The sequence below is a fragment of the Corvus cornix genome, chromosome 19 (genome assembly GCF_000738735.6).
Source record: "Corvus cornix cornix isolate S_Up_H32 chromosome 19, ASM73873v5, whole genome shotgun sequence".
Classification (NCBI taxonomy): Eukaryota; Metazoa; Chordata; class Aves; order Passeriformes; family Corvidae; genus Corvus; species Corvus cornix.
Genome location: NC_046348.1, coordinates 4,379,654 through 4,401,840, shown reverse-complemented (window position 1 = coordinate 4,401,840; position 22,187 = coordinate 4,379,654). Strand labels below are relative to the sequence as shown.

General features: G+C 47.6%; 1 protein-coding gene across 7 annotated transcripts in view; it reads right to left on the bottom strand.

Annotated features, from left to right (window-relative positions):
- COL26A1 (collagen type XXVI alpha 1 chain) overlaps nt 1-22,187 on the bottom strand; it is a 166,796-nt gene that overhangs the window by 12,556 nt on the left and 132,053 nt on the right. For all 7 annotated transcript variants that reach the window (XM_039562993.1, XM_039562994.1, XM_039562992.1 and 4 more), the window contains 7 exons: nt 17,345-17,498; nt 14,311-14,355; nt 12,284-12,400; nt 10,948-11,100; nt 5,040-5,132; nt 3,529-3,590; nt 1,115-1,177 (listed from right to left, as the gene is read on the bottom strand). In XM_039562993.1, coding sequence (XP_039418927.1) covers nt 1,115-1,177; nt 3,529-3,590; nt 5,040-5,132; nt 10,948-11,100; nt 12,284-12,400; nt 14,311-14,355; nt 17,345-17,498 — 687 coding nt within the window. The remainder of the gene's footprint in view (nt 1-1,114; nt 1,178-3,528; nt 3,591-5,039; nt 5,133-10,947; nt 11,101-12,283; nt 12,401-14,310; nt 14,356-17,344; nt 17,499-22,187) is intronic.

Sequence of the window (22,187 nt, the reverse complement as noted above, 5' to 3'; positions counted from 1 at the left end):
ACGAATTTGAGAAGTCAGCACATTGGAATGAACTGATTTGTGTTTGTCTGTCTTGGCTCTTTCAGGTATCCCTCTGTCTGCTGGATTGGAACAGGGAGCAGGAATGCAGAGGAGGTTCTGGCATAGGGGGAATCACGTCACCTACAGCCCCCATTCACAGGTGCTGCCTCCACCTCCCTCTGTGGGACAGTAAAATGGCACTTGGAAGAAAAGGAACGAGGCTGTGTCAGTGCAGCCACCACTGCAGACTTCTATCATCTTAGGGTACCAACCAGTGTTTTCCTCCTCGTCTTTCTCCCCTCCTTTGATCCTCTCCACACTGGGTTCTCAGTGACTCTCCCCACTCCATGGCGCCCATTTCACAGACCTAAGGGCTGAATGATCCTCTTCCACCTGCTCCATTCCCAAATGATTTTGTGCTCCTAGGCTCACCCAGAGATTTCAAAGACCACAACCTTTTGGCAAGTCAGCTGAACAGAAGCAGCCAAAGCCCCAAATACCACTGTCAAACCCTTCCCAATGCTTGAATGCTGGACTGGGAATCTGACACATTTATACCCTTGTTAGATATTTCTCTGGTAGTTCCTCAACTTCACCAGTTTGGAAATAACATTCAAACAGCCCTTTATGTTTGGTTATCAGCACTGGACAGCCCACTAAGGACTGAGGCACATAAACATATTAAGAACATGACTTCAATATTCTGAATATGTTAAGAACGTCATTTGACCTGGGAATGACTTTGGTTCAGGAAAAGTCTGATGAGTTTTTAAAGCCTTAGTGCCACAGAAGGAAGAGTTCAGTTAGACCTCTCAAAACACTCCACACTAAACAGCTTTGGCTGGTGGAAGACAGTTGGTCTCCACAGGCCTTTGTATACTATGTCTTTGCTACCTGAATCTCTTTGGGGAATACCTGACTTTGGAAGGAATTCAACTCTTTCTCTGTAAAGGAAACCCTTGTCTTGGCTCTTGCAGAAGCCCCAGAAACTCTACATTTAAAGCTGTTGGTGGCTGTAGTCCCACTGCACTTGCAAGACCTGTGCTGTGTGCAATTTCTGAGACCTCACCCCCCAAACACGGCTGGGAATCTCTCTGTGCATGTAGAACCTTACTCTCTCTCCTCGGTCTCCTTTGGATCCTTTTGGTCCAGGCTGTCCTGGAGATCCTGGCAAGCCCTGGAAGAGATGCAGAACGAGAAGGAATTCATTTCTACTGTGCAACCTTTGTGTAGGTGTTGTGAATACATTTCCCAGTGATCCTCAGCTCCTGAAAATCTCATACACCCGTTAAGCAATTGGGCTGGATTCTCTTTTCCCCTCAAGCAAATACAACAGAAGCTCTGTTTGCAGGTATCTCAAGCCCTGTACTTTCTGCAGATCCCTCTATTTGGGTCTTTTAATGCACTGCAGGCCCCTGATGTAACATTTTCTCAGGGTCAGTATGACAGGACAGTTCTTGTTCTCAGTTACCAAGAAGAAATTAATACACAGGTAGTATGTTTAGCTTAAAAATCCCCACTGCTTCCCCCCACTTCTTAATTGCCTCAGTGGGTGGCAGGAGCAAGCACACATACCTGAAAATTAATTGGATTGTGCAGTGGAAATTATTTTGAAGCTATTCACTCACCCTAATAAACAATTTTCAAATTAAGCCCAATCTCTGCTAATAATTTTACTCCCTGGGTTGAACAAATCTATAAAGCAGTCACCAACAGCTAAGAAGGGCACAGTCTCCAGATTTCTACTAATTGAACTGCTATGCAGAAATCGATCCAAATTCTTAACTTATCCACCCAGAGAAGCCACAGTTATTAACCAGACCAAGAGAGAACAATATTGTTTGTTTATATTCAGCCTGTCAGCTCTCCTTCTCCCCACAACCATGTACAAGATGCCTTTTTTCCACCTCAGGTGACTTGCACGTTGTCTTGCAGGCTGCAGAAGTGAGCCTGGAGCTCCCCTCCAGGCCACTGGTGATTTAAGCCAGCCTGGTTAGGAACAGCTGCCCAAATCCCACATCAGCACCCAGAGAAATGGTTTTTCTAGGCCGAGAGAAATAAAGGTTCTGGGCATTGCTGTGAGGAGCTCAGTGCCTGGTGAAGTGGCCCAAGGAGGTTGCACACACATGATTTAAGGGCTCAAAGGAGGAGCCCTCTCCCAGTTTCAGCTGAGAGCCAGCAATGCTCAGCACTATCATGTTGCTCCCTGCCTGCAGCCAGCCCCACCAGCTCAGCTGAGCTCCCCACCAAGGATTCAGAGACTCAGGCCTGGTTTAGGAGGTTCCCTGGGGCTGCCAAATGAGGTAGGGCACAGACCAGGCTTGGCCCTGTGTCAAACATGCAGCATGAACAAAGCTCAAGTGTCCATAAGCATCCTTTGCTCCTGGAAGCTCTCCACAGTGTGTGGTGAGACAGGGATGCTCAAGAACACCGAATTCCACATTGCAAAAATAAAAGATTTACAGTGTGTGCTGCGTGTCAAAAAGCCAGACTCTGCTGCAGAATCTACTTATGAATTGTGAATTACCTTATATTTAATGATGTTAAACTGCATCTGTCATTTGGCTGCCAAATCTCGCACTGTGTTCATATCTATCTGGAGTTTCTCATTGTTCTCCAGAGTATTCCCTAATTGAAAGGATTCTGCTACACTGGCAAACTTTCCCTAACCTGGTGTCCATTGCTTCTTCAAAGTGGTTAATAAATGCATAGGAAAAATCTTCTCTCTCTTATTTTCAATTCCAAACTTCCTCTTATCAGATCTAAGTTACATCCCTCTGCTAAGTTACTTAACCTTTCTCTGTGCTCTCCAGTCATGTGAGATTCCTTCGAAAAATTTGATGCTGCTGCTTTACCTCCACATTAAGCAACATTCTTCCCAAAACTGAGTCCCTTTGTATCAGCCAACCACAATTTGGTGTAGTTTGGCAGTTCCCTATTCATGACTTCACTTCTTTCCATTTAACCAGCTTTTTCCATCCATGTACTGAGTACTGTGCCCTTCTTCTACCATAAATTCTTTGGAGTGAGGTTTTTGCCCCTCCATTATTATCTCCCCCCTCCACAATTTTTGTATCAATAAATAATCAAATGGATGGGAATTTGTGATATTTTTCTTCAATAGAAAGTGTTATGTCTGGAAAAGTAGGCTTAACACATTCACTCTGGTGAGTTGGTGAATTCCCATTGAGGCATTTTTGTTCTTTTTATGTGTTCCACAGGAAATGCAGTATTTTTCTGTCACTGTGTTAGTAAAGCCCCTGTCAGATCCTTTGCATCAACTCAGGCCACACTGAAATGTTTGGACACAGCAGCAGCACAATGTGTTGTTGTGATTAAGGGAAACTCTGGAGAGCACAACCGTTTCAACCTCTCAATCCAGAATGAGAAAAAGGAATCAAATCCCAGAACTTCATGGGGAACAAAACAGCAGATCTAAGACTATTCTCTCTCCTTGTGCAATGAGATGATGTTTCACCACTGATCCTCCCCCTCTGCCCTTCACCCCAAAGCACCAAAGCACCTTACTTGTGATCCAGGGGCTCCGATGGGTCCTGGGGGCCCCTTGGGTCCTGAAGCACCTGGTGGCCCTGGTGGGAATCATAATTGGAGACAATGTTAAGAAGGAATAACCCTAAATTCCAAAGGCATGCACTTCCTTTCATGTTCTGCTGAGTCTCTCAGCAAGTGAGAACCCTTCATGGACCCCAGGACTGTGAGAACCCTTCATCAAACACCGCATTACTGGACACCCACATCCTGACAGAATACATCCCTATGCCCTAGGGGAGATGTTAGAGCTCTGAGAGGAAAAAAAATGGTGAAAATAGGAAAGAAGGATGTCAGTAACATCCTGCATTTCCATTCCTTAAAATGCAACTGTTGTGAAAACTTAAACTGGATCCATGGAACAGCTACACGAGAGTGAGATACTGCAGGTGCTGGTCCTGAAACAACCTCAGGTGGCAAGGGAAGCCCCAAGGCTGCTGCAGTTGGTGTCTCTGGGGTGTCACAAAGCTGATGATGAGGGAGATGGAGTTTGGCCAGAGCCAGGGGAGAGGCTAAGTGGGGCAAAGAAAAGCTCTCTCTTGGTCTTCACTCACTCCAGTGGCAATAAAGTAATTTAAACTCTGTACCACAGGAGAGCTGCTTCCAGGATGAGTTAAACACCATCTAAACAGGTCAACTTGTCTTACACAGTCACTTAACAGATTCATTCCTTTTGAAAAAATAATTATATCTCAACAGTAGCTGTTAAATTATACCTGCAGATGGGAGACAGGATATTTGCTTAGCCTGAACTTAGCAATACTCCTCTCTGCTTTACTTGTCACAACCCCTGAGATGAAACAATGTGGACATTATACACAAAGTACAGCTGAATCAGCCTCAATCATTAATGCACCATACAAATGCTTAAGTCAAAGAATAAAGGAATTGAAGGATAAATGAAAGGCCCTCATAATGAAAGGAGAAGCCTTTTCTGCAACTAATGGGAGTTCACTCCTAAATATGCATCATACAGGGAAGTGCTGACGTTTGCAGGAATATTATCATTTAAGCCACCCATCAGCACAGAGAGAAAGAAGGCTTGCCAGTGAATTTTCATCTCAGATTCTGATTTCAGTTATACTGCTGAGAATCTGGAATAGCTCAAACTGGCTCCAAAGTCTTCATACACCTCACAGAGCGTCTGGCCAGACCCTGCTTTGTGGAGCTCTGCAGTGACAGGACAGGATTGCAGCAGGGTGAGAACAACTCTGCTCTCGGAAAGGAATCACTGGACAACCCATTCTTAAGGACAGCTTTTCATCAGCCCCTTTCTCAAGATGTGTCCTGCCAAAGGTAAAACAATCAGCCACCATAAGCAGCCACAGATAAAAAACCCGGTTACATCTTGCCACCCTTCCCACTGCTTCCCTTCCAGTAAGGACCACTTCCCTTCCCTGCAGGCACCCACTGACCATGCACTCTCCATCAGGAAGTCTTTGCTCATCCTCGCCCCGCTCCCAGCCCTGCAGCCCAGCCCTGTGTGTCACCTGGTGGCCCCACGGGCCCCGGGGCTCCCCGCGGTCCGGGCAGTCCAGCCATGATGGTGTCGATGACGGTGGAGGCCAGCTGGGGTTCGCCATCTGCGGCACAGAGCAGAGTTAGTGGCGAGCCCGGCCGGGATCTTGCTCCAAAATCCTCTGGCGCCCATTGGTGGCCAAGGGCCGCAGCGCTGCAGGATGCTAAATTGGGGCTCTTGGAGCACTTGCCTTTTGCTCTCAGAGGGCTGTGTCCCCTCGTCCTGCAGAGCTGCTCATCCCACCCCTGAGAACCGCAGACAAGCTGTCCTTTCTCTCGAAACCTTGGTGTTTTACACACCTGTAGAATCCCACCTTTGAATAACTGATTTAGAATTTGGCATCCCTGAGACACACCTGGCTCGTGGCTGCCTGGCAAATGAAGCAGGGACCTGGGGCTCCCTCCTGCCTGGCACCAGGGACCTGCTGAGCCCCCCTGGCAGCACATCCCCCCAGCCCAGCCAGCTCACCCAGGTGGGTGCTGGTGGGAGATGCCCTGAGGTAAGGATGCAGGAAAGCTCAGGGCTGGGTGTGCTTTGCCCCCTCTATGTGCTCAGGAAACTTTCCTGCCATTTAGGATTATTTTAGGTGTTCAACTGGGCAGGTTCACTGAGTTCTGGGAAATGGATGGAAGCGGGAGTGGAGCAGGGAAGGGAAAGCCAGGAGCAGGAACTGGAGGAGTTTTGTGCTTTTGCACATCTTTCTCAGTTCTCTCCAGTCAGGAATAAAACCCAGCAGCCTGTAGCTGTCCTCAGCCTTGAACCAATAGGTTTCTATGCAGTTGGTAGCTGAATAGAAAACCCACAACTATAAATAAAAAAGCAACCCCCAGTATTTACTGCGATGCCAAAACCATGTTCAACAACCCTGTTCCCGGTGGACTTGTACCATGGCACACCAGTAATCTGGAGAGGTACCTGAATGGCAGTGCCTTCCATCTGAGCACCCCACAACACTTTTGGACACTTGTGGAAACCTGGGGCAAAAATTCAATGGACAACCAAGACAACAAGGCCACAAAACAAGCAAGGGAACCCCACATCCTGGTGCTACTGAGACTTGGAGTCCACTGTCCTGACCCTTTGCTGTAGGACCAACAACCTAGCTCCTGTTTAACCTGGATGAAGATGTTGGCTCCTGGTCACCACGATGGCAAACCCTCTGAAAAGCCCACATTTTCCACAGCAGGAATAACATCCATCTCCTCCTGCCCATGACCTCAAGCTTACTCATGTTTCCTTCCACCCATCCCTGTAACTCATCACAGTAAAATTCAGGGGAACCCTGTGCAGTAAAAGGCTGGGAATGTCTCCCTGCAAATGTCAAGTGACACCAGGAAGGTCAGAAGGGTGTTTACTTACTCTGCAGAGTCCAGCCCAAAGGTCAGAAGGGGAACTCTCCAGAAATTTAAGCAGACACACTGCAAAGCCTTTCCAGCTTCTGGAGCTTTGGCAATGATAGAGAGGACCTCCAAGCCAGTTGTTTGAAAGCAGCTCCCAGGGAAAACTGGCTTTGACTGCCAAGGATGACAGGACATCTCTGCAATGCCCTCCTGGCAGCAGGACAGCACAAGATCCAGCCCAGATCCATCTAAGAACCAAATTTTGTGCCTAAAGCCTGAATGCAAGCAGGTATTTATTTGACTACTGTTTCTAAACCCATTTATCTTCCCCTCCTCACAGCCCTGAAACAAAACAACTGAGACTCTTTTCATGTTCAGGAGGAAAGGTACCTCAGTGAAGTGTGTAATCCAATTAATTTGAGTTTTATTTGACCATGTCAAAATCCATCACGGCTTGGGAGTAAGATGAAATTGGGAAATGAGCATCAAACAGCAGTGAAGGCATTAACAGTTGCAGAGCCTTTTGTTTTTAAAATGATCAACAAAATCAACTGCACATCCACTGAGAGGGGCAGAGGATGGACTGCAAACAGCCAGGGTTTAATTTCTCCTGGAGGTAAGCTGGGGATAAAGACTTGGGTTACAAAACATTCCAGCTAAATGGTACATTATTACGATGACAGAGTTACTCCCACAAATCCACCCATCCTGACACTTGACTCAACGTTATTTATGAAAGGTGATTCCATGATTCTGACACAGAAGAGAGCTCTGATCAACAACCCTTGGGCTCAGCAGCTCCTGGATGGCCTGGGCAGCACAGGACTGTGGCACGTTCCTTCCTCAGCTGTCTGGCCAGGCAGAACTCACTCAGACCCAGTTTCCTTCCAGGATCAGCTCTGAACGAAGCAGTCTGTGAATGAAATGGGACTGAAGTGTGTTAAAACACAACCCTCACATTTTTTTAAGGGACTGCGTCCATATTCTCATAAAGCAGCAAGAATAACTTGTATCTCTATAAACTCCCTTCTCCTTATGAACAGGGGGACATTCTGGGGCTCTCTGCAGCTGGAGACTGTTAGAACAGCCACAAAATAGCATCAAAGGGGAGCAGGAATCTTCCCTTCTCAGCCACCTCCTGCACTGACCCAGGCCCTGCTGGGCTCAAGAGCTGGATTCTGTTTCAGTGCTTCTGGATACCCCAAAGCAGCAGACAATTGTTTGCTTCATTTGAGAAGACCTTGGTATAGAATTTGCTCCAGCCAAGCCAAGAGGAAGAGTGAAACCAGTGTGACCTGGTCAGGTAGGAGCAGCTATGTTCTCTGGAAGGGGACAGAGCCATCCTGAAACAGCACAGAAATGCCCTGAAGGACATGGTGAAAGCTGCCCAGCCAGAGCAGCAAAGGCAGCTCAGGGCACACTTGAAAGCAGCTAGTTTCCTCAAATCCCTTCCCTTCTCAATATCCTTCCTCCTCTCCTTCCCCTTCACTTCCTCTGCTCTGCTCTCCTTCCTCAGGAAGGGCCTTGCTGGCAGCAGGCACTGGGATGCTGCTTCACAAATCCCTGTCCCTTATCTCCACTGATGTGCTGGGCACACAATCAGCCCACTCTGCCTCAGTTTCCCCTTCTCTCCCCTCAGGCTGCTCAGGGGAGTGGTGAAGGCACCATCCCTGGAAGTGTTAAAAAATGTGTGGCTGTGGCACTTGAGGACATGGTTCAGTGGTGCTGGGTTGATGCCTGGACTTGATCTTGGAGGTCTTTCCCAACAGTGATGATTCTGTGAAAACAGGTTGATTTTATTTCCATGTGTCCTTTGAAAATCTTCAAGATGTAAGAAAACAGCCCTCGGGGGTGAGAGTTGCATTCTTTTCTCCAGCTTTTCCCTAGAAATCGTCAGTGTTAGCACAAGCAATAGGTCTGAGCTGGCTCTAGACCACGTACCCGATCACTCATTTTTACATGGCAGGGAAAGTGAGAGATCCCAGTAGCAGCAGCCCCAGCAGTGGGGAACAGCAGCTCAGCTTCTGGCCAAGGGCTAGGGTTTCAGACTGAGGGATAAATTCCCCCATTATAGCCTTGATTTGTTGAGACAGGATGGAAATGAAGTAATCGTGTCTTAATTTTTTTCTGCTACCTGATCTGGAGGGAGAAAAATGGGACCATTTCTTTTTCCACAGCACAGGGAAACTGTGAGAAAATATTTGTCTCCCCATTTTTGGCTTCTGCCTGTGGATAAATATTGCCAACAGGAACTTGTTGCAATTAATAAAGGCACAGGCATTAACCATGTTCAGGCAGAACCAAACTCTGTAAAATAACAATAACCTGATACAGCTCTCACATCTCATTTCCATTACCAGGAATATGCTTCCCTCTGCTGTCAGCAGCTGGAATCTTGTGTTTATAGTTTTCAGATGTACTCCTTTCAAAATAAGTAAACACATTTTTTTAAATCTAAACCAAATTTACAAGGCTAAGTTTTACTGGTGGTAGACGATCAGCTTTCCACCAGCCTGGAGGAGGCAAAATCAGCCAGATTTTGCCAAAATCAGCCAAAATCAGAGACAAAATAGTAAGAAAATAGTAACAATGCCAGAGCATTGTTATGGCCACATAGATAACTTGTACTTGCAGTTGGATTTGTATAAAAAAGAATTGTCATAAAGTTTTGGGCTACTTCTTCTGCAAACCAAGAAATCCACAGGCATGGAGGGAGGAATGCCATGGGGTGCCCAAGGATGGAAATGGAACAGGCACCTTCTCCTCTCTGTTCTCAAGTCCACATGGCTGCCCAGGGCTGGCAGAGATAACAGAATTAATTATACACCCATTTATCCTCTTCCCATTTTGGGACAATACCGAGTTCACCCTTCTCACACATCAGCTGGGAAGGCCGTGCAATCAAAGCCTTTATTCACTTTTTAATTTATCCACTACTTCACAAGAAAGTTTAATTCAAAGCGTGGCTTGAGGGAGGGGGCAGCAGCAGCACCCAAACCATCCTTCAGGATCACTGGAATAAAAGGCAGAATGGCCCCATTTGGTGTGACCCTGAGAGGAGTGAGGTGGCTGTAGTGCAAAACTTCCTTGTTCTAAGGCTGATGAATGCAGCATGTTGATGTGTGTTTTGTGAAAATCTTAGTATTGAACCTCAATTATTTGTCCTGCCCATACACTCTAAGTAACTGACTATGAAACTGAGCTGTTAAAATTCTCCCTAAATTAAAAATACATCTGTTCACTTATGGGAAAAGGAGTCTGGAGAGCAGAGTGGGGGAAAGGAAGGGAAGGGAAGGGAAGGGAAGGGAAGGGAAGGGAAGGGAAGGGAAGGGAAGGGAAGGGAAGGGAAGGGAAGGGAAGGGAAGGGGAAGGGAAGGGAAGGGAAGGGAAGGGAAGGGAAGGGAAGGGAAGGGAAGGGAAGGGAAGGGAAGGGAAGGGAAGGGAGAGCTTGAGATAACTGTCAGACATGGGGAGACAGTAATCCTTGGCTGTAACTAAGACAGCTGAGCTTTGAAGCTGGAGAGGAGCAGCAGAGCTGGGGAAGAGGCACAGCTGAAGTCTGGGAGAGTGTGGAAGGGAGACCTGACAGAGCTGGGACTCCAGGAGTTTACAGACCAAGGGGAGGCACAGCTGAGCTCTGCTTCCTCATTATCACATGCCAGCTACACAGGGCTGGTCCAGGAGAATCAAGCCCAAATCTGAGAGCATTCCAATCCAAGTGCAGGAGGTGCCTTTCCTAGAAAGCCTTTTCTTGCCCTGCACAGCACAAATCAAATAAATGTATTTTTTAAATCAGCATAGGCAAAGAAACCCTGGCCCTACCCCAGTTACAGGGAAGGGAAAAATCACGGTGTCAGTCTGGACTTTCCAGTCCATAATTCTGTTTTGTGTGGATGTGGGATAATGTGGATGCACCAGAAACACAGGTGGAAGATGCATCTGCAGGGGCAGCAAAAGCGACATATTTAACAGATGTCTTGTTATAATTCCAGAGCTGCAAATCTTTGGTCCTTAGTGGTTCCTGAGCAACCCTGACACTCCAACACCACAACAGTGACACCAAGAGGGCTCTGACCCCACAGCCTTGGTGCACCAGTACCTAATCTGCCACTCTGGATTCCTCTGTCCCTCGTCTCTCAGGTGATGCTACCTGAGCTCTGTCATTTCACTAGAGACCCTCTTCCCAGCAGCCACTCCTGATGGAAGCTTACAGGACACCGAGTTGCCTCCCCAAAGCTGTGATGAACCTAAAAAAAACAGGCACAGGAAACAAAATCCCCCAAACCCTGCTCTCACTGTTGGTTTTAGGAGAGCAGTGACTCAGTTCTTCATTTGGGAGAGGTGAACCCCTCCAGCTTCCAAGATGTTTTATCTTGAACAGGAATTTCCAAGAGACCCACACAGTGAAGACAGATTGTCCAGCTGCTCCTGGGGCCCTGGCAGAGCCTGGCAAGGAGGTGGGAGCATAGCTGAGCTGCTCCATGCCTGCCCACTCTGCTGATACCACAGGAAAACATGGGAACTGAGGCGGGAACTTACTTTCTTTTTCAGCTGTGGGCTGGAGTGAGTAGAGAACCCCTTGCTGGAAGGTAAGAGGGAGGCTTGGCGTGGCTGGTGGCCCTGGAGGACCTGGGGGACCTGGGATCCCGGTTTCTCCTGGAAGTCCTCTTGGTCCTTGAGGTCCCAACATCCCTGTGCAGAAGCAGGAGAGGATGTGTTAATACCTTTGGGGACGTGCTAATGATGCTATAATGTAAAAAGACAGCAAGAAGACAAAGGATTTCTGTCCTGAAGTGCAGCTGTGGGAATTAGAGGGGTGGGGAAAACAGAAACAGCTTCCCAATTTTCCTTTTTTTTGTTTAGCATCTTCCTCTGCAAAGCAGAGAGCTTGACTTGGCTCAGAGGTGTTGCCTTTGAGCAACCCAATTCCTGAAAGAGTGAAATCTCCCCTCTCCCTGAGGCTGAGTGAGAAACTACAGGCAGCAAAGTGTGAAATCAAATCCTTCTCTTCCCCTGCAGGTACACCTGTGTCACCTCCCTGCCAGCAGAGCTCGGGAAGCACAACGGAAGCAGAGCCAGTCCAGGAGCAAACGGATCCGCATCCTGTGGGGCTGGAAGGCTCTTACTGCAAACCAAAAAAGGCAGACACGTCCTTGGCCAGACTTTGGCCACTGACAGCTTGCCAGAAAGTGCCAAAAAGTGTTCAGGGCTGCTCTCACATTTAAGGCACGCTCCAAGTTTTAAATCTTTCCCAAGCTCAGACTCACAAGGCACAGCCTTTTAGACATCGAGAGCACAGAGCCTGAGGTCTGGCACCTATTGTGCAGTATCACCCTCATCAAAACATTCAGGAATGTTTTGGGGATGAAGAAAGACTCCTAGCTCAGGAATGGAGTGTTCTCTGAAAGAACGGCCTCCTAACCTTTTCCCTTAACATACAAAAGCATCATTAGTTTGACATCCTGGCATCTGACAGCTTGACACAAATGGTGCAGAAAAAAGGGAGTTAAAACAGGCACCCAGTGAGAGGGTTAAACAGGGAATGCTCTGCTCCAAAGGCTGACAGGTCACAGGCTCTTTCTTACAGCTCCTGAGCAGGATGGGGAAACGTGATCCTGCTCTGCAGCTTTCTGGGACAGGCTCTCTCCAGCTCCACAGGAAATCCCAGGGTCTGTCATTGCTCATGCAGGTGGTTGCCTGCCCTGGGAGCTCCTGGCTGATTCCAGCTCCCACAGGACTCGTTGGAATGGATTTGATACCAATCGAAGATGCTCAAATCTTGTGTGTCTGGCCTTTTCTGAGCTGCTGTCACAGACAGTTTGTGTGAAGTGAAACATCTCCTGTCACAGCAGCACTGCCCATCTCCAGGACTCACCTGGTGGCCCAGCTGGGCCCCTCTCACCAGGTTGTCCCTTCTCTCCTTTTGGCCCTGGTGGTCCTGGAAGCCCAGTTGGTCCAACCGGGCCTGGGGGACCAACCTGTCCTGGAATCCCTGAAAATGTTCAGAAAGGAAATTAGCTGGAAGTTAGGACACTGCTGAGGTCAGAAAGACTTCAGCAACCTCGAAAGCAGAGGAGAGACTCAGTGATGCAGAGGGGGAGAAATGCAGCAGTGCACAGACAGGGTGGCAGGAGAATGTGCTGCAGGTGGGGGTGGGGAGCATGGGTGGGAATGGAGGGAGAGAAGGAGAAAAGGAAAGAAGCTGGATGACACCTTCACAGCTGGTACCAGGGAACAGGGCTATAGAATCAAATCTGGATCCAGTTCCCACTCTAGATGTGGGATAGCCCACCTGGGGTACAGAACCTCGTCACCCCAGACATTCATCCAAACTCTCCTCATTTCTCAGAACAAAGCAATAATCCCCCAATATCAGACCCCCTGGAAAGATTCCCCTTCCTCTCTTCTTTTTCCATTTTGGAGAGATATCCAAATTGGTTTTTCTTACAAAAAAGTGAAATCTCTCCACCTTCAATCCATGATGAACTGGGCAGACTGGAGAAATGACATTTCTCACTGGCTTTGAGTGGGAGTGTGTGCCTGTACTTCTGTTACATTCAGTCATCAATAAAGATCTGATTTGAGTATTGAAGAAGGAATTAAGGTCAGGTTTTAATTTGGATCAGCTTCCTTATCCACAGGACACAAACTGCAGCCTTTTCTATGGATAGAAGTGCTCCTTTAATGGATCTCCCCTGGCAGGGGATGCTGTCCTGGGAAGCCCAGACAAGTGATCAGAAGCCCTTTTAGGAAAGCAAGAGCATTTGTTCACAGCACTGGAAACAGCTTCTAGCCCTAAAAAAAAACCCCAGCACACCTGAAACTTCACTGCAGCAAATTCTTTCCAGCACAGAGGGGAGAACAGCAGAAACTGTTTTGCAAGCAGGACACGCTGTGCTGCTGAGTGTGGATCAGAACGTTCCCTCACTTGTGTAAATCACCCTCAATCCTTCACTCCAACCTTGTAACTCAATCCCATGAAGTCCTGCAGACCAGGAGCAATCATTTCCTGCAGCATCCTCAATCACACTGTTGCAGCAGAGCTTTAGAGAAACTGGCACTTCCTTCCCTGGGGGGCGAAGCGCTGAAGGAAAGGCTGGGAGAAGCAGCACTGGGTAATGTGTCAGGCTAGTGCTCATACTGGTGACAAATGGAGTTACCAGCTTAAAAGAGACAAGTGCAAAAGGGAGAAGAAAGAGGGAAGGATTCAGGGAAAACGGGGGAGACCAAATCTTCAGCTGGTATAAATCAGCTCTGCTGCAGTGGCAATGCTTCCAGAGAGCTGAAGCCCATGGTGAGCGTCTATCCTCCAAAATATATGAAGCAAAAGACCACAGGAAAAATATTTTTAAAAGGCAGAGGGTGAGTAATCTACTGCTGGAAACCAAATCAGATGTGCAGAGACCTGGATTTTCTTCCTGGCTCTGTCATTAACCTGCAACACACCATCTGCTCCCCTCCTTCCCCAGGGGTTTTCCTGCACAGGAGTGGGGCTGCCCTGTTTGTATGGAGCTTAGGAAAGTGATGCCCCGAGCACCCCAGAGGCCCCTGATGTCCCTGGCAGGTAATACCAGCTAGAGAAGAGTTTTCTCCCATCACTCAGGACATGCCCTGCTGGCTCTGGCCACATGTGCTTCCATGATCTGCCTCTCCATCAGACAGTGCTGTCCACCCTTGTGTGGGAATTAATGTCTCAGAGATGATAAAACTGGTGTTTGGCCTCTCCAACCAAAGCAGCCCACAATCAGATAAAGCCCAAAGAACACATCCAGCCTCTTCATCTGTGAGACTCCAAAGAGTTCCTGGCCACAGGACCCTCCTGCTTTTTGGGGCTTAAGTACAGGACTGGGCATAACAACAGTTTGTGCTTTGAAAGAGAAACAGCAGAAACTATGAACTTACCCTGTGGTATCAGCTGCTCCTCTGCACCTCTGGGTCCTTTAGGCTCTGTTTAAGAAGGGCAGGGTAAAAATAATAATAAAAAAAAAATTTAAAAAAAAAAACCAGAAAAAAAAAAGAATAGGAGAAAAAAAGAGAGATATGAAAAATTAGGTCTCTTGCTGCCAACTGGCTCAGCCAGACTATATATATTTTCTTAATACTCAGAAAAATGTATTCTGTTGATTAAAAGCTGATCAAAAAGGCCAGTGGTGCAGCTGTCTCAACAGCACTGATTGCTTTTAAATGATTGTCTATTCTCAGCCCTGTCACTCACAGAAGAAATAACTACCCTCATAAACAGTAGCAAGTTTTCCTGGACCTCAGCCTGGAGAGGCATCAGCCAACCCAGAGCTACAGGGTCATCCAGAAACACTCCCAGAGCTCACAGCATCCTGTCCTTATCACCCACCTTTGTGTCAGGCCTCAGCATCCTGCCCTTGATCCATCCAGCTTGGTGGCATGCAAGGTAGGGCTGGGATTTATTTTGGCTGAACACCCAGAAGCAGGGCAAAGTAGGGAATGTTTCACAAAAGGCTGTGGGGAAGAGGTGGGAGGGACAGAGGCTTAGCTTTCCACAGCCCCAAATCACTCAGGACACTCAGGTTTGACTTCCACCTACTCCAATATCCCACATGATGAAAGATTTCCTGAGATCTCTGTAAGAGAAACCTGGGGGCAGCTTTGAGCAACAAGTCACGGCACAGTGTTGAAATCATGCAGAATGGGCAGTTCCCCTCCACCCTAAATTGTGTGGAGTTCCCTTCAGTCCACCAAAATCCATGCTGAGTTTTTTTGGCTGGCTTTGAATTGTGGACACAGACTGGTGTGGGGAGGGAAGGAGGCCAAATGTGGACCCAGATCCATGAAATATCCCCACAGCTCCTTTGCAAAGCAAGTATTTGAAGCCCACAGAGGTTGGGTAGAGGCTCCAGCAGGCAGCCACGTGTCAACGAGCAACTGAACTGATTATTTCTAATTGCTAAAAGACACTGTCCTGGCTTGAAACGCTCCAGTGCCTTCCTGATTCCATTATTATGCCACAGTCATTCCACACCAGGTTAAATAAATCAAGGCCAGAAAACCAAAGGGTAACAGTGAGCAAGGACTACACCTGGGAGCACACACACAGCCTGGAACCTGGCTGACACAACAGGCTCACACACAGCTCAGACATTGATGCCTTAGGTTTTAACTTTTATATTTTTCAAATCCAGTATGTAACTCTGAAACTTCATACAGCCTGTTAGTTACTGTTCTCTCATGCTGGTTAGACATAACAAACCCTCTCTAGGCCTGAACTCAAGGACGCCTTGTTGTCCCAGGCCCCAAAATGTGTAAACTAAAGCCTTTGAGAGGAGGGGAAAACTTGGGGTAATTACATCATTAACTGAAGTTATAACTGGAGAATTAACCCTGATATGCAAATGGACCAAACCTATAAAAGTGTGAAGAACCCGTGACCCAGGGTCCATCTTGGGTGGAGGCTTTGGACTGCCCAGGGTGTGCCTTTGAAGGCCCTTCAAATAAATACCTACTTTTATTCTTTTAATCTTGTCTAGCCTCTGTTTTCAGGCAGCCACTTCAAGGCATCAACATCACCACCTGCTTTCAGGATGTGACCACCAGTGACTGCCTGGCTTTGCTGCAGGGGTGGAAGGTGCTGACCCTGGACCATGGGCTGAGCCTGACCAAAGTGCTACAGGGAAGCTGTTCTGCTTGGCAGCACTGCCAAAAGCCTGGGGGAGAGGCAGCCACTGCTCTGTGCCCAGCAGGACATGGCCATGTGTAAGGAGCCTCCACGGGGAGATGACTTGGGGTGGAAGGCCCAGAGTCACCAGCATTTCACTGGGCTGACTTTGGTGCGGCGAAATGCAGGTGCAGAGATACTGCCACAGCAAAAATAAATGACATGGAAAAGGCAGAATGAGCATATAATGGACACTGGGGGAAACTGCTCTAATTCAGTTCCTGGCAGCTGTGGCTGTGGTTCTGAGAATACTTTGTAGATCATACTGTTAGCAAACCTCCCTCCATGTTGTGGCATCATGTCAAATCATAAACAGGGACAACATCTGGACTGTGTTGGTTGCTCCAAGTCTGCTGCAGTCAGGAAGGGCTGCCATGATAAACTGCTCGGGCCGAAAAAATGGAAAGAAAAAAAAAAAAGAAGAAGAAAAAAGCAAAGCAGGCCCTAAAGAATAAAGAATTCCTCTGGGAGCAAGCAAAGCAGCAGACAGACAGGGCTTTGGAAGCAGAGAGCAGGGATCTTGAATAAAGATGCCAAGGTCAAGGAAATTCAATGCATGGGGATCTGTCTGGCCAAATGGGCTGAGAGGGAGACTTTCTCATGAGTGTATTTTTTTTCCATGCCACAAGAGGGATCATAAAACAGCCCATTGTGTTTATGGCAAATTTAGAAAATACAAAGCAGACTGCAACTCATGCTGCTATTCATGGCAAAGTTTTTTGTCCCAATAAAACCGAGAATGACCTGTGCAGCCCTTTCCTCTATCCCAGCACTGCTCCCAGACAGGGAAATACTGCATTTGGTGCTCAGTAGGTGAGCAGGAACTGGCCCAGCGTGATCCAGATGGCTCTCTGGGGTTTCCTCAGGAAATGTTTTGATGTGCACCCAGGTCTCAAAACCCACAGCCTCTGGACTTAAAACAAGTCCATGGGCAGGCCCAGTGGGCCTACTGGGGTTAACAGAACTCGAACAGACCCAAATTCAGCTCCCAGCAGATGTTTGTGCCAACAGAAACTGTGGCTCCCACAGGCCACCACGGCTGGCAAAATGCAGCTTCATGGGTTTCCTCCTTTGCTGCTTCCTTCCAAGGACATCTCTGCTCTGGCTGAACTCAAGGAAGGACAGAGACCTCCCAACCCCTCTGCTCTGCAGCTTCAAGCATAGAGCAGACCCAGGGTCCTTTTCAGCTACCCCAAAGGCATTGTGCGTGTAGGATGGGTGATTTGGTGAAGAGCAGGCCAGGCTTACCAGCAGATCCCATGGTTTTCCTCAGGACAGTGCTGGGGTTCAGCAGGGGAAAGGCGTCTGGCAGCAGGTCATCGTACCACGTGGCTGTGGTGCCGGTGATGGGCAGGTTGTTCTCCAGGGCTGGGCTCCTCTCCGCAGCCTCGAGCAGCAGGATCTGCACAGGAGAATGTGGGGAACACAAACAAGGTCAGCTGGATCTTAGAGAAGGGTCCTCACAACCCCAGAGTTGTGGGTTCAGTCCCTAAATGGGCCCTTCAATTAAGAGTTGGACTTGATGGTCCTTGTGGGTCCCTCCAAATCAGAATATTCTGTGATCTGTGATCTGGATGGTTTCATACACGGGCTCAATTCCTGAAGAGGTCCTGAAACTCCTCTCCTTGCCAGCAGGAGCTGGGAATAACTCTGGTCCCAGACCACAAGATTTTGGTGTTAAAGCTTTATTGGTTTCTGGAAATCGGCAGCAATTAGCGTAGGAAGCTGCTGTGTTAATTGTGAGTGTATCCCCACAAGCCTCCTTGGGGAGGACTTCGCTGCCTCCAGAGGGGCTCAGCCTCACGTGGGATTGTGTCCCTAGTGGGAAACATGAAACCAGGGACCAAAGCTGGTGCTGGGGACACAGCACTTCCCTGGTGTTCAAACCCAGAGTCAGAAGATGAGAAATTACTGAGAGCTGGGCTGAGGTGAAGGGCTGTACCTGCAGGCCCAGGGTAGCAAACTGAGGACAAGTACCGGTTGTTAAAGCACAAATACCGACCAAATTAAAGATGATGGAGAAGATGGAGCTTTTAAACGGTTCAAATGCTTTAACTTTGAAGCAAATCAAAAAAAAAAAAAAAAAAAGCATGCTATTTCCTCAAAGAGCTCTGCTGAGAAGCAACAGGATATTATCAAAACTCACAGCAGTTTCTAGGCCTTGCAAACACACAACCTTCAAATAAACCCACATCCCAACAGGCATCCCTGGGGTGTTTGGGCCATTTACAACCTTCACTCCTTGACAAAGTGACCCCACTATCCCCACATGATTCAGGCTGTTCATCAGGCTGTGCTCCCTGACCACTCGTGGCCTCCATGAAACTGGGGTTGGTCTCTAACATGGCTACATGGGAACATTTTCCTAGGCATGCAACACTGAGGTTTGTTACAGCATCATCTTTTCCTGCTTGAAAACCACCTAAGCAATACTGATTTAGGGATAAGGGAAATAAAAGGGAACGTGGCTCAAACTTTCCACTAAATCCCTAGAAGTTTCAGCTTTTACACACTGTGTTGTCTTTACATAATGAAGTCACACTGCAATTATAAATGAGAGTGACTTGGCTCTGCTTGTTTGTTTTTAACTTGCAATTATTACAAGGTTTATCACTTCTTTATTGCAAGGCCTGGTGAGAGCCAGTACTGCAGCAGCGCCAGAAATGATGAACTTCCTGCAGAATGTACTGGCCTGATGGGGGTGAATCAGAAACTAATTAAACTGGGAGCTGGGTTAAGTGCAAGGGAACTGAACCTCACTCTTGCAAACAAGCAAAATTCTTCCTTTATTGCAAGGATCTTTATTCACACATTCACAGTTCTGCTTTCTGAGTACAGCAAAAAGGAGTAAGGTCACAATGCTTTTCTTCACCAGGTTTGCCTGATGCCAGGCAGGAAGGAATCAGTTCCATCTGCCTTTTGCACTCTGTGCTCCTACCCAATGATTTATTTGTCAGACTTTCCAGGAAATGTGTTATCAGTTCAACAAACACTTAAGCATGTGCCTTACCATAATTGTGCTTAACTCCCATTGCCATGGGACTTGAGTGTGAGCTGAAGACCTTTTCTGAATCACTTTATATTATTTATTATATCATCCTTTTACTTCCCTAGCAAACACCTGGACGCTGCCAAAATGTGCTTGGGCAGAGAGGCAGAACTAACCCTGGAGGTGGCAAATTAGAGGGGCTGCAGCCAGGGCAGGGGTGGGATGCTCCAGCTGCAAGGAAGGGGCACACAGGGGCTGTCTTGGACAGTGTTTTGCAGAGCTGTGGGAACAGGGATATTAAATCACTGCAGCCATGGTCAGGGCCCTGCAAACCACAGGGGCCCGTGGCCCTCACGGGCGGTGCGAGCATGGCTCTGCTGAAGGTCGCATCTGGAGTGGAACAGCTCCAAATCATTTTTATGGGTGATAATAAAAATGTGTTACCACATAATCAACACAAAACAGTGGCAACGGTATCCTTTTCATTAAAACAACATGTTTTAAATGAGCACTCTGCTGATAAATGCTGTAAAAGCTGTAAAGGCATGCACAGGATAATCCAGTATGTGCTGTTATAAATTGACTATATATACTTTGCAGTCATTAAGGCTCAAAACCATAGTAACAAGTTTATTTTCCCTGGGCACGAAATGATAGAGGTCAGGAAGTCTCCAGACTTGAAATTGCTGAGAAATTCTAGTTTTTATGATTAGGACTGAAGAAATGCCCAAAAGAAATAAAGCAGAAAGAAGAGAGCTCTCACATCCGTGAGATCCACAGAGCCAAACTAAAGAAGGAGAAGCACAAGGGATTTAGTCACATTCAAAAATCTCAAACTACACATGGCTCTTTCAACAAGGAGTGTCCTCTCACAGCTCACACAGCACAGAGCACAAACGGGCTCTTTACACATTATTGCAATAGCACTGGAGCCATTCATCCATTTTCTGTCACGTTCTGTTTTTCTTAAGGCTGCCATTGCTGTAGTCAGGGGACTCAAGGAGAATTCCCACTTTCATCAAACAAAAAAAAGAAAGTTTTGAGCCCTTTGAGTAAACTGCTGGAAAATGATACCACAGAGGCTCACAGCCAGAAAGAAAATTAGCAAAATGTGCAGTGTATTAAAATCTCAAGACTAAAATCTTGGTATTTTCTAGTCAATTCTAGTCTACCTCAATAAGGTTGAGGTAGAGAGAGGGATAACACCAAGGGAAGAATGTGTGGTTTTCACTGGGAATCTTCATTGCAAGCAGTGGCCACCAGTGTTGCTGTTACCACTTCCAACACAAAAGTTCTGCCTCCGTGAGAAGTGGAGGCAGCAAACATCCTCATGCCACCAGATAAATGAAATATGCCTTGCCGCCGTGGGTGATGTCACTCGCCAGCCAACCAGGGAAGGCAGAGAGGAGGACAATGGTTGCTGCTTGTGGTGCCAGGACAGCAGATCCCTGCAGGACACAAAACCCCCTTTCCTCCCCACCTTGCACTGTGCAGTCCGAGTTGAAGGATGGCCTCAACTCAGGAAAACACTCAAACTTTTGTCTTTCTGCATGAATGGAAGGAAAAACTCAAATCAGCCTAAATGGCCGTGCTGAACTGGAGCCTCTAGCAAGAGAGGTTCCAACAGCACGAGGGTTTGTCTCTGGCTCCAGACCCCAGGGCTCAGATGCAGCTGAGCTGGGTCAGGAGGCTGGAAAGGACTGAAACGGAGCCACATCTGCTGCCAGCACCATGCGGGAGCCGGGCCGGCCGCAGGAGCCGTGTGAACGCTCAGGAACCAGGGGATGACCCTGCCCTGGCCCAGGCTCCAGGGCCAGCACCAGAGGCTGCTGCCTGCAGGACTCACCCCAGGGCTCCCAGACCCGCCAGGCTCCCAGGGCAGGGTCTGGCTCCTGCTCCACTGCCGGGGCTCGAAGCCTGGCTGTGGATCCCGCTCCGCTCCCAGCCCTCCGCGGGGACACGAGCGTTGTGTGCCTGGAGCTCAGTCCCAGCTTACTCAACCCACCTCCTCCTTTTGCCAGCATAAACTTTCTCCACTTCAGACAAATACCACATTTCTTGCGTCAGATCAAAAGCTCAGGCCAGGGACAATGGAAATGGGAGGACGGTTTTCATCTTCTTGAGATGTTCAGTGTCAGAGGACTTTTTTTTGGCTTGTAGTGGCTTTCCAGAACCCTATTTTTGTTGTTCCCACTCATCAAAAAAAGATTTCACAAGGGCGGCCTCCTCCCATCATCTGTCCTCTGCTCACATTCCTGATGTCCTGTAACTAGGTAGGTGTTAGAAACAAGGGAAGAACAGCCAGGCTTCCAAAGATGTAAAAGTTGATATGACAGGGCTCAGAATGCTTTTTCTTTGGATAAAAATCCAGATGGATATTATTAATTAATAAACAGGGGATATTTGGTCTCTTGAAGCATTGGTGGAATCAACTCCCTTCCATCCCTCTCTGAAGAGGAGGAAAAGAAACTGCATGAATCCAGCTCATCAGCTAAAAATTCCAGTGTAAAGTAAGATTCCCTTGATCTTGTAGAGACACAAGCTGATTAATAATGGTAATTGCATAACTTGTTGGACATATCTTTCTTCATAGCAAATCATTTGGCAATATAAGAGTTTTTTAATCATTCATCAAGACAGATCTAAAGAGGGAGTTTTACCAAATGTGATGGGGAATGGTCTCTCTCTCACAGCAGTGTGGGACCTGTGAACACAAGGCTCCAGCACAGACACAAGTGCTTGGTTTCAAAAGCCAAATGACATCCAGTAAGTGTCCACCAAAATCTGAGGAGCTGGGTGCCCAGAGAGAACGTGGGTGACTTCATCCTTAAAACATCTTAGAGGCTTTGGCTAAAGGGACAAGATAATTAATGCATGGAGGAGTTTTTGTTGCATTGATAGATTATGGGGGGAGCACTAGCTGATGTCATTGTAGTGACCCAGTGCAGAGCAAAAGGTGAGGTTTATGTCATTAGATGATGCATAGAAGGGCAAAATATGGACCAAAGGCTTCTATCAGGTAGCACAGTTCTTGTTCTTTCTACAAAGAGTGCTACAAGATTTCCAAAAAAAGGATGGAAAATGCAACAGTTTCCTCAGCAG